This window comes from Hyaena hyaena, unplaced genomic scaffold (genome assembly GCF_003009895.1).
Source record: "Hyaena hyaena isolate Hyena2069 unplaced genomic scaffold, ASM300989v1 scaffold_123, whole genome shotgun sequence".
NCBI lineage: Eukaryota > Metazoa > Chordata > Mammalia > Carnivora > Hyaenidae > Hyaena > Hyaena hyaena.
In genome coordinates this window covers 3,419,500-3,432,511 of record NW_024080756.1, presented here as the reverse complement: position 1 = coordinate 3,432,511, position 13,012 = coordinate 3,419,500, and the positions used below count along the sequence as shown (strand labels likewise).

At 40.1% G+C, this 13,012-nt stretch overlaps 1 protein-coding gene across 1 annotated transcript in view; it reads right to left on the bottom strand.

Moving 5' to 3' along the window:
- FIG4 (FIG4 phosphoinositide 5-phosphatase) overlaps positions 1-13,012 on the bottom strand; it is a 131,812-nt gene that overhangs the window by 108,356 nt on the left and 10,444 nt on the right. Inside the window, exons 2-3 of the mRNA XM_039237446.1 lie at positions 6,405-6,503; positions 4,827-4,950 (exon numbers count right to left, since the gene is read on the bottom strand). Coding sequence (XP_039093377.1) covers positions 4,827-4,950; positions 6,405-6,503 — 223 coding nt within the window. The remainder of the gene's footprint in view (positions 1-4,826; positions 4,951-6,404; positions 6,504-13,012) is intronic.

Sequence of the window (13,012 nt, the reverse complement as noted above, 5' to 3'; positions counted from 1 at the left end):
GTAAATATATTACACAAAAGAGATTCTTCTACCAGCACAAATGCCTTCAGTTTATTGTAAATGAAATTCTTTTCTTCTTCCTTTTTACTACTAACTGGAAATGTCACTCTCATTTTAAAAAGGTTCCTATCAAATACAGTCAACAATTAAAAGACTTCAGAAAGGCACAGACATCTGCCAGGAGTTAGCCTGGTCACCACTTTCACACACTAAAATCAGAACAAGTTTTTTCATTTCCATTCTGCGTACCTCTAACCCCAAACCAATTTCACTGAGCACTTCTTGGGAGCCATGATGACAGTCATCATGCAAAAGTGACTTCTCTCTCGCCCCACAGAGAAGGCATTTTCATTTGAAATGGATACCGAACAAAGTATACAAAAAAGAACAGTGTGAGAGGAGGTAGTGGGAGATCAGGTGGCTGGAGAGGGCCCCTCCAGCCCACCAACAGAGGAAAATGCAGTATCCCACTTCAGGGGTCATTACCATGCCAGCTAGTCATTATCTTAAAAGCCTTTAGGGAGAACAGCACTCCGGCAGAGAAGCATGAAAAACCTCCACAAGGTACGTAGGATCTAGGCACAAAAGGGCCCTCTAGAACCAAAGTGACTCTCTAACATCCAATCTACTGCTCCCTTACTAGTCTGAGGCTCACACTTTGTTGCTGTTGTCTTCATTATTATCATAGATATACAATCCGTTTCTTTTTCCTTTTAATTTTTTTTTAATTTTTTAAATTAATTTTTGATAGAGAGAGTGGGGGAGGGCAGAGAGAGAGAGAGGGAGATGCAGAAACCGAAGCAGGCTCTGGACTCTGAGCTGTCATCAGGGCTTGCACTCACAAACTGTGAGATCATGACTTGAACCGAAGTCAATGGCAATCCATTTCTGAGTGCTACTTTAAATAGCAACTGCATGGAAGTCAGCTACAATGATACTTATTCTACTACTCCCCTTCAACATGCTAACAGCTTAGAAGAGTATCTTCTGACAGGCACAAAAAGGACATTGATCTGAAGTTATGTAGCAAAAGGGGCTGGGATGTCACAGAGCTAAGCCTAGTAAAGACTACAGGTAACCAGCCACCGAATCCATCCATGTGCCCCAAGATCAAATAAAACAACTTTGGGAAGAATGCTCCCAAGTGGGAGTGATCCCAATCAGTGGTTTCCCAAACCTCCTGCTGGCCATCAAATAACAATGAAGTGGGTCAGAAACGTATAAGGTAGACATATGACTAGATCAACTCATATCTAGGGACCAGAGATGATCTATGAGCTTTTCATGAGTACCAAGCCCATGAAAAGACAAGAAAACAAATTGAAAATAGATTTAGAAACTTTAGAGCAATTTGAGATTGCTACAACATCCAAGTGTGTAATCGATGAACTTGTCTCGAATGGGGCATGACTAGTTTGGGTCTTACTGAACTTGTGTGATGAGTCACATGTGACTAGTTATGCACAGCAGGATCATGTGTTGGTCTGTGACATTTTGGTGGAAAATATCTGGTCTGTTACTGCAGATAACTGAAAATTACTGCTCTAGATTCTTATGGATGATGCACTAAACCATGATAACAGTCTAAAAACATTCCGGCAAAATACTATTCACAAATTAGGCATGCTGAGGTGGCTCTGTGGCGCAATGGATAGCGCATTGGACTTCCAATGATAAAAATTAGGCATGCTGAAAAAGTTAACTGAGAAAATATTTTGGTCACGGAACAGAAGACAACCATTCTAGTCATTTCTCACAGGTATTATTTTGACAACCAGACTATATATTTTTCAAAGATAGGCACTTTGTATTTCACTGTTTCAGTATCTCTCATTGTTTCTAAGACAGCACTTATGAGACAAATCAGAGACTTTATTTAACTCTCTACTTACTCTTTCACTGATCCTAAGCTTCATTTCCATGGCTGAACAAGAATACATAAAATATATTTCCATAAAAATAATAAATCCTTACTTAGTACATTATTGTGTCACTTTACTGGTAGGTCAGTCTGTCAGTGACTTTATTATCCAAGGATAGTCTCAATCCTAAGGGGTCTCTAACCACAAGAGAAATAGCTACCACAACACCCATGAATGCCACCTCTAAGAGAGATAAGAAGACACCTTCAGCCCTCACCCTAAGTTTCCTAATACTTGTGTATGAAATATCTGGTTACAAGCCTGGTTATCAGTTGATAAAAATGAAGCTCTGGTTTTATACGCTTGGTCATCAATAGATTTAAAACGAGACAATGAATACCACTAAAAGCAAATATGCCAAGAACGATGAAGGATGACTAAAGAACCATAAAAACAAACCAGTATAGCAGTCTAGAGACCGTTTAATGGAAAGGCAAGCTGCCTAATACAACTCCAGAATATCCAAGGACAGCTATTTTTAAACAGTTCAATAACTGATCTTCACTTTGTTACTCTTAATCATCGAGGAAGGTTCAATTCTGGAAATAAACCCTGGCTAATGAGGCATTCAGCATTACATTCACCTTAGGAAATTTCCATTTAAAAAAAATCATAACTATCAGCATTTAAAGGAATGTTTAACCTATTAAGTAACTAACACTGAAATTAAAACCTACTATATTTAAGACGCGTTGTATTTCCAGGTGTTTTTCCTTTTATTTAAAATATACATTGGGCACCTGGATGGCTCAGTAGGTTAAGCAACCAGCTCCGGCTCAGGTCATGATATCATGGTTCATGAGTTCAAGCCCCACATCAGACTCTATGCTGACAGTACGGAGACTGCTTGGGATTCTCTGCCTCTGCCCCATTCCACTTGCTCTCTCTCTCTCAAAAATAAATTGATTAAAAGAATATATATATATATATATATATATGCAACACTTAAAGTGGAATTTAACATGGCATTTATGGAATTTAAACACATGAACTCACTTGACATACACAGACATGCAAACATCCATAAATATTTATCTGTTAAACATATAACTTCAACATACTTGTCAAGACTGAGCAGAAGGTATAGAAAAGGGGCCAGTTCAAAGAAGAAACTAAATACAGCTACTACTCTTGAACTTCCCTGACAGCCACCTCGACACAAAATAGACCTGAAGGGATTACATATGAAGAAGAGCTATGAGAGCACATGGAGAAAAACTTCAAATACGGCAGAATATAATCAAAGTTTCAACAAATACAGAGGCACAAAATACAAAGTGCTAATCAGAAAAACATAAGAATTTGAAACTATACAGCACAGTTAGGTCCATATTAATTTTGTTAACATCTGTAGATACCGATCACTCAGTTGACATTGCATACAGTCTAGCACGTTTAAAGAGCACAAAGATAGAGTTGTTAAATGTTTTTTAAAACATGCAGACTCAAAATAAGGCTCTGCCATCAGAGAAGTAATTCCATACCATTGCCCTCTGCTTGGCATGCCTCTGCCATCACCCCGACTTCTTTCCCCTCTTCCCCACATCCATCCAAATCTTGTTCCTCCTTCAAGGTCCACCTGGAGTCTCACTATCCCCAGGAAATCTTTTCTGGCCATTCCTGGTCCAAGTCATCTGCCTCTTATATAATCTCCACCCCCATGCAACTTTTCACGACACAGCTTGGCTCTTAAGCACAACAGTGGAATTGTCTTGCATGTATTAGATTTTGTCCCTCATCCCAGTGTAGTCAGCCTAAGACTCCCAGAGACAAATCCACAGTACAGCAAAGAGAGGTGTCATGCCTCGCTGCAATGAGGGATGGTGTGCACATCAGAACTGTGGAGCATCTCACTACTGTCCCAAAGCTAGACAGCAGGATCCGCAAAAGCCCAAAGTAGACCTACGTTTGTTTGTGAATAAATGAAGTAAGAGAGTTATAACCGAATTTAGGGGAAGGATGGAATTTAAGTAAAATTCATAGAGGTTCAACCCAAAGCAGAACTATATGTAAAGTGATCAACATCAACTGTGAAGCAGACTCAGGGTCCCGTTTCCTTGAAAACAATAAAGTTAGCATAGCTGGGGGCTGTAGTGTCCAGAAACCCCTTATTTGAAGCTCTCCATCTTAGTTGTAAATCTAGGTTGCTGCTCGGTGTCAAAGTTACTTAAATCACCCAGGCAAGAGGGTGATGTTTTCTCTTACTGATATAATTTCAAACAGCAAAGTTTCTAATAGTTGATAATTCTAGAGAACAGTTTCTCAATGAGTAAAAAAGCAGACGTCAAAGAAGGGTAATATGACACTTTATGCTTCAGCATTTCCTTGGGAGAAATCCTTGTTAACTTATTTTTTTTTTTTTTTTTTAGATTTAGTTATTTTTGAAAGACAGAGTGCAAGCAGGAAGGGGCAGAGAGATGGCGGGACAGAAGATCTGAAACAGGCTCTGTGTTGACAGCAGCAAGCTCGATGCAGGGCTCAAACTCATGAACCATGAAATCATGACCTGAGATGAAGTCAGTTGCTCAACCAACTGAGCCACCCAGGTGCCCAAGAAGTCCCTGTTAATTTTAAGCCAGTTTTGCCAGTATCTGTTTTTCCAGCTGATGAATGGCAGGGCAGATGTTTAAAGTCCAAATTAACTTTTTTTTTTTACTTTTTCATTCCTCAACATCCCAGACAACAGACTTTTTAAAGGCCCAAACCACTTCGATATCTATTCTTATCCTGTATGAAACTGAGCAGCACATAGCAGATACTATAGGCTATTTGATATCTGATTGAAAGATAATGAAATTGTAAACAACCAAAGCCACCGATTATGGGTTATAATTATATAACTACAGAAAAATATCTTTTAGTAGTCTATGTAGGGGGGAATAAAAAAGGTAGTACATGTCTTACCTACAACACCAAAAGCTGAAACAGCTCGAAATAACCCAGAGGATCCTTTCTGTCCCATCTTTGTTCTATTTCCTAGATCCAAGCGGCCAAGAAGTTCTCTCACTTCTTGTTGTGTATATACATGCTAAAAAAAAAGAAAATTAATCTGTAAGATTGTGTTTATTCTTTAGATTATATATTGTCTATAAGAATCACTAGCTATTTCACAGAGAAGCATGTAATAGCGCACAACTAAGCTATAATTTTTAAAAGCCAACAAATTCTTTAGCATTAGCAATTACAGGTAGGTATTGGATCACATGCTGCTTTACCAAAAACTTGTGTCAAAACCTTATCTTCGAAACCATACACTTAAAGGCTCCACAAAACAAATATCAAGAAATCTATGAACCCCTTAAGACTGTATGCAAAGCTTTACTTGTACATACATACTTGTATTTTTATGAGGCCCATAGCTTTGCTTAGATTCTCAAAGGAATCCCTGATCAATCGCTCCTATCTCCAAGTAAAACCAAGAATCAATACAGCATATTAATAAAAACTTCCAGAATAGGAGAATAAAGAACAGTCATATCCACAAATGCAGGAAATCACAATATATAATCTATCTAAAATCATAACACAGAAAAGAGTTTTGCAAAGAACTTAGTGAAAATGGGTTCCAAACTGTAGCTACCAACATATTTGAGAAGCTGGCGATCCACACGAATTCAAAATGTTCACAGACAGAACTTCAATATGAAGGGTAAGTTAGGTTCTCTCATTTGAAAGAGTTACAATGAACTGTTCAATATCACCATACTGTATTTCACTTTTGACTAATAGTCTCATGCTTTTGTACCACCTGAATGAGGCCTGTATTCCTGCTCTGGATAATATAACATCTGGATAAGAACAGCTTAACATTTCTCTCATGCATAGCAAGTCATCAGAACATCACCTAGAGGTGATTTTTAGCAGCATAATAAAAGTTCCCCCTGACTTCAAGTAGCTTCATATTAAAGCATGGCAATAGGGACACCTGGGTGGCTCAGTCAGTTAGGCATTGGACTTTGGATTGGGTCATGATCTCACAGTTCATGAGTTTGAGCTCTTCATCGGGTTCTGTGCTGATAGCTCAGAGCCTGGAGCCTGCTTCAGATTCTGTGTCTCCCTCTCTCTCTGCCCCTTTCCCAATCACTCTCTGTCTCTCAAAAATAAATAAAATGTTAAAAAAAATTTAAAGCATAGTAATAAATAATCCTTCGGTAGATGCAATATTAAGAGTTATATTAAATCCTTAAAATGTCACTTCTTAAAGAAAATATACTCATTATCTTATCCAAAGAGTTTGCTTTGTAAAACAAATCAAAATGTATCAATGTGCAATTCCGGAATACTTTTTAACACCAGTAATTTCTTGAAACCTGTTTGGAAATTTAAATTCCAGCCAACCATAAGAAATGACTGTAATTTTCAGATGCCTCATTTAAAAAGGAAAAAAATATATACATCACTAAGAGCTGTGCGGCTCTTTCATATCCTTTGAACAACAGGTACAAAAGTTTCTGTTCATATTCAGGTTTGCAACATACTTACCCTATCATCAATTATGACCAAATCTTTTGGTTCTGTTCTATCAATCTTCAAAACACGATATTTTGTTTCTGCCTGATTGTTCCCAACTAGAAAGTATCTCTGTAAATTAAAAAGAAATGTCATTAGTTTTTTAATGTACTTCACCTTATACACATTTTATAACCCCTTTGGTTTTTGAAATTAAATACTCTCATAACATCAGGTTACTTTTGAAAAGAAATATTTCTGTTAAATACAACTGGCAGACTGAAGAAAGCCTGATTCTAAAAGGTCAGTTTTAAAATTGAAATATTCTTAGTGATGTCATGATAAACATCAGTCTGGTATCTGAAATGAACCCAGTAACCAGGTCAGATTAATTTAATTATATTATATAGAGATTAACCTAACTGATTAGAGACTGATGTTTAAACTGTGCCAGGAAGAAGCAGCTGTAGTAAGAAAGAGAAAGCTCAACACACAATTAGTAATGCCTAGACAATTATAGCTATGAAAATATTGAAATCTTATCAAATAAATCTTAACAAATTTTCTGTAGAAGACTGAAAATGACTTTAATATAGCAACTATACAAACCCCAAAGTCCTAGAAAAGATTTAAAAGAGTGTAGTTTCCCACATGGCTTTTTATAGAGAAGCTACAGGAGGAAATACTATTGTTTTTTTTTTTTTTTCTGAAAAACTTCCTTGATGCATTATACCTAAACACTTTAGTCTTCTTAAATAAACATTCAGAATAAAGTTAATAATAATAATGTAAAAAAAAATCTTGGGGCACCTGAGTGGTTCAGTTGGTTAAGCATCTGCCTTCAGCTCAGGTCATGATCTCATGGTTTGTGGGTTTGAGCCCCGCATCGGGCTCTGTGCTGACAGCTCAGAGCTTGGAGCCTGCTTCGGATTCTTTGTCTCCCTCTCTCTCTGCCCCTCCCCCATGCATGCAGGTACATGCTCTCTATCTCTTAGATATAAACATTTAAAAAATCTTAAAGATGGGGCGCCTGGGTGGCTTAGTCGGTTAAGCGTCCGACTTTCGCTTAGGTCATGATCTCGCGGTTAGTGGGTTCGAGCCCCGCGTCGGGCTCTGTGCTGACTGCCAGCTCGGAGCCTGGAGCCTGTTTCAGTCTGTGACTCCCTCTCTCTCTGACCCTCCCCTGCTCACGCTGTCTCTCTCTCTCTCTCCCCTAGAAATAAATAAAAAAAACATTAAAAAAAATTTTTTTAAAAATCTTAAAGATAACAAAAATGCTTTTTTAAATATTTATTATTTATTTTAGAGAGAGATAGACTGTTAGACAGACAGACACAGAGCAGAAGTGGGGGAAGGGAGAGAGGAGACACAGAATCTGAAGCAGGCTCCAGGCTCTGAGCTGTCAGCACACAGCCTGCTGCAGGGCTCGAACTCATGAACCGTGAGATCATGACCTGAGCCAAAGTCAGACATTCAACCAACTGAGCCACCCAGGCGCCCCTAATGAAAATGCTTTAAGAAAACTTAAACAAGGTGAGTAATGTTTAAGTTGAATTTAAGAAAGTAAGTAAAACCAATTAAGAAAAATACATTATTTAAAAATATCTTGCTCTAAAAATGTCCTTTAAAAGTAGTATCTTTTTCAACATAGCAAAAATTGAGGAAATATTGCTACAATCAACTGGCACCTTACCATTTCATTGGTCAGTTAAGATACACAAAACAACTAAATAACAAATAAGATCCTCTAGATTAATAGCCAAACTGAAGTATGTAGACTATGGGAATTCAGAGCAGGAAAGATGAATGCAGAGCACTACAGGTGCCTAAAATGTCAGAGGAGTCAGGACTTAAATTGAGCCTTCAAGGATGGGGAAGAGATTTAAAAGCAAGATTTTAGTGTATATCAGAAGATGAGCACTTGGTTATACTGTTTTAACACTAGACTGGCAAAAATAGGTGGAGTTTTAATTAAGTATAAATTTGTTTATAAGGTCGGATCTAGACTTCCAGGCCATATAGAACAAAACTATACATTAAAAGAGGACTGCTTCTGGGGGCACATGCCCCAGTCCCTGCACCATCTCTGCTGCTACCAGACAGGAGGAAGGGGGAAGCATGGTGCCTGTAATTATTAAACATGAATTTGATTAAAAGGTGATTGGTTAGGGGCGCCTGGGTGGCTCAGTTGGTTGAACGTTGGACTTCAGCTCAGGTTATGATCTCACCATCTGTAAGATCTAGCCCTGCGTGGGGCTCTGTGCTGGCAGCTCAGAGCCTGGACTCTGCCTCTGACTCTGTGTCTCCCCCTCTCTCTGTCCCTCCCCCATTCACGCTCTGATTCTCTTTGTCTCTCAAAAATGAATAAATGTTAAAAAAAAAAAAAAAAAGATGATTGGGTGCCCAATCTTAAGAGGAGAGCTGGCCAAAAAATGGAATCCCTTAGCTCCTAGGAGAGGTATAGTCTGAATGACACTACCAGTTATAATGAAGTAGAAATAGAGCAATTTTGATAAAAATTAGTAAACCCACTTGAGACAGCCAATGATCAGGACTTGATGCACTGAGGGAGCAGCCAGAAGGGCGGGGACAATGAGAGGGAGGAGATGGAAGGTTCTCAGCCTGGCCTCAGCTAATTCCTGTCCCTGAGACCCTACCCACCTCTGAGAGGAGGGTTGGGTAACCAAGTTAAAAAGGTAACTTCAGAAGGATGGTTTGTACACTCTATGTGTTTGTTAACAGAAAAGGGAGATACATTCGTCAGCACTTGAGGAGAAACAGTCCGCACGAGGGGAAATACCAAGTGCAAAGACCTGAATGGAGAAGAAGGTTGGTGCATTAGAGGGACAAGGTTAAGCGAGAAAATGCTCATAAAATACCTAACATAGTGAAGAGTGTTCAACACAAAGGTGGCACTCAATGACTGTTAGTTCTTTTTCTCTCCTTTACGTTTTAAGATGTCAGTGAGTCTGTGCCATTACATTTAGAAAGCGATAGAATTTAGAAACAGATGGGAAACAGGGAGTACTCCAGAGAGAAAGAAAAACATGTGCGGCACCGGAAAGGAGCCAGAATGGGAGAATGCACAAATCTATTAGCGCTCAGTCTTTGTCCTCAGGAGAGTAGCACGCAAATTAACAGCCATGAACAGCGCGCCATAAGAGAAAGGTGAACTGGACGATGGCAACACAGGAAGGGCACTTAACTCATCAGCGGAGGGTCAGAGCAAGCGATCCAGAGGCTGGTGTCCTGACGCTGAGTTTGGGCTTGAAGGACTTCACAAAAGGACTCCATGTACTGAGCCAAGATAGGACGAATGATACCCACCATCTCCACCTGAAACAATTCTCTCTCATCACCTGCCCCCTCCCAGAGCACTTTCATTTATATCTATAGTACTTACTGCTAAAGGCCTTGCTCAGATTTGCTTTGGACATGTCTGCCCCTTCACCTAATTATAAGCACCTCGGGAGACTTAGGCTAACTAACTCTATGGTCATTATCTCTAGTCCAGTAGCACAGTCTGGTTCCACAGGCATTGAATAAATGCTAGGTGAAAGACCACCACCTACTCCAGATGAAACATGTAATTTGCTGGGTAACTTTCTACAATGTTTATGCGAACCCATCTTCTCTGGGTAAGTCAATCTCTCAGTAAAGAAGCACATCACAGCGTATGGGAGGTAAAATCCCTGCATGAAATTCCTAGAATTTTAATAGATCCTAGGAAATTTATAGAGTAATCAAAGTAGGGCTATGATTCGGCAGTTTGTCATAAAAAGACAGCTGTAATTCCTGGGTGCTAGGCGGTAAATGCCTTGTTGGCCACTGGAGTACAAATATGGGAGGGGAGATCTGCACTTCCCATACCCAGACTCTTCCAAAGGCTCCATGAAGCAGAGGACCCAATAGCTAAAATCCCCAGAATTTACGAACAGACCTGAGTAGGGGAAATGAAACAGGAAGGAGTATAACTATCCACATTCTCTCTTCCAAATTGGTCTGAAGATCCTAAAAATGTTTTGTGAAGCGAAAAGCGACCTCATGTGGAGCCAGTTATGTGGGAAAGGAAACAACAGCTCATGGCTGGCCTGCTGTGGTCAGAACCACTTGCCTGCACTGCCCTCTGGTGGGCAGTTGACTGTCTACTTTTACACCAATTTTTTTTGTTATTTTATTTATTTGTTTGTTTATTATTTATTTATTTTAAAAATCTGATTTATTGTCAAATTGATTAACATACAGTTAACATACACTTAACATACAGTTAAGTGTAAAGTGTGCTCTTGGTTTTGGGGTAGATTCCCAGGGTCCATCACATACACACAACACCCAGTGCTCATCCCAACAAGTGCCCTCTTCAACCACCCCCCATCAACACTCAGTTTGTTTTCTGTATTTAAGAGTCTCTTGTGGTTTGCCTCCCTCCCTCTGTGTTTGTAACTATTTTTTCCCTTCCCTCTCCCATGGTCTTCTGTTAAGTTTCTCAAGATCCACATATGAGCGAAAACCTATAACATCTGTCTTTCTCTGACTTATTTCACTTAGTAAATCACATACTGGATAAAGGGTTAGTTTACACCAATTTTTAAAGGAGAATCATCAGTCCAACCACTTGTGCTTGGGCGTGGTGGTGTCACTTATTGATTTAGGGATGACTGCAGGGAGGCAGGTTTGAGGGGAAACCAAGAGTTCTGTTTACAACATGCCCAAAGAGATGAAGTGGGAGTCTGGAGCTCAGAAGAGAGATGTCAGAGTGTGTCAGCAGCGCAAACATGGCATTTAAAGTCAGGCCTATTAGGATTAAGCCTAATAAGGAGAGTGAAGATAAGAGATAGAGCCCCAAAAACTAGCCTGAAGTGCTCAAAATAAAATTATTTTTAAAGGCCAGATATAGAGAAGGAACCAGCTTAGAAGACAAAAAAAAGGGGGCGGGGAGTCAGTTTTTTTGGGAAACCCCAGGACAGCATGGAATCAAAACAAAGGGAGATTGGTTAGAAAATGAGGGGGCAGTCACATCCACATCAAATGGTGCTGAGGGGTCAAGTAAGACAGAGGTGCCCTGGGGGCTCGGAAGACAGGATCTTGTGAGGGGCCATTCTGTGTGCAGTCTCAGTGACACGGTGGTGGGGACAAAATCCACAACAGAGTTGTTGGAAGAGCAGGCGAATGGTCTTCTGGGTAATGAGGGAAGAGTGAACACCTCTGTTCCTCCCAAACACCTTACTAAAACTGTAGTCAAGTGTTTTTATGTTCATTTCCTGCGACATAAGCCCCAAGGGCAAAGAGAGGAGTGGAGACAGCCGCAACAACAACAACAACAAATTCATTTGAACCTGAAAAGCACGCCTAAGAAAGCCGAATCCTAAACTGGCAGCGGGGAAGTCAAGAAAGGATCCAATTTATACTACAGAACTGCCACAAGGTGTGGAAATTTGTGGCATGTCTTATCTCTGGAGGTAGGAATATCAAATTTCAGAAAAGTGAAGTAAAAAATAGCTCAAGCTTCTAAAGAGGAAAAAAAAAACAGGCTTCAAACGAAAGATCAAGAACAGAGTAATACTCAGGCACCTGGGTGGTTTAGTCGGTTAAGCGTCCGACTTTCGCTTAGGTCATGATCTCGCAGTTCGTGGGTTCGAGCCCCGCGTCGGGCTCTGTGCTGACTGCCAGCTCAGAGCCTGGAGCCTGTTTCGGAGTCTGTGACTCCCTCTCTCTCTGACCCTCCCCTGCTCACGCTGTCTCTCTCTCCTAGAAATAAATAAAAAACATTTAAAAAAAATAAAATTAAAAAAATTTAAAAAGAAGAACAGAGTAATATTAGAAATTCTCAAGAGCAACACGAGAAGACAGAAACGTAATGTCTTCAAAATTCTAAGGGAAAATTCATTTTAATCTTTAATTAGACATTAAATCTGTCAATCAAATGTGAGGGGAAAAATATGGATATTTCAGAATGCATGGGCTCAAAAAAATTACTGTCCACGAACCCTTCCTCATGAAGTAACGGGCAGAGAAGCGCACCGCCAAAATGAGGCCATAAATCACGAAAGAGGAAGGTGCCGGATGTGGGAAAATAAGGAAATCGTCACAAGAGAGGCTACAGGATGATGTGAGGGGAGATCCCAGGAGCGCAGCTGTGCTGCAGGCCTGAGAGCAACTAGCTCAGATGTGAGCCACAGTTTTAAGAAGATGAAACCTATAAGAACAGCCACCTCCTTCCCTCCCTACTGTGTATGAATGCACTGGGAGGAGATTTACATACCCGGGAAAGTTTGGGGTTAAATTCACTGTGAATCCTTAGAAGGAGAGGACAGGTCAGGTCCTGGCAGTCTGAAGTTCAAAGGGTGAAAAATGAGGTAAATGAAATGCTCAAAAACAACAGGGAAGGAGACAGGGCAGTAACTGATGTGTGCAGGACTCCCATAAATCATGCCTGCAGCTGCTGGGCTGCCTGAATGCACACGTGCACACAGGCACACAGGAATCAACATTGCTGGGGAAAACGTTTGTGTGCCTGTAGATATGTTGGGGGAGTTGGGGTCGGCAGGAATTGGGGTAGAGAAGTAAGATGCCCCAAAAAAGCTACATTTAAATGCCCATTCAGATAGTCTTCTGAAAGTTAAGTATCACTGTGCAAGAAA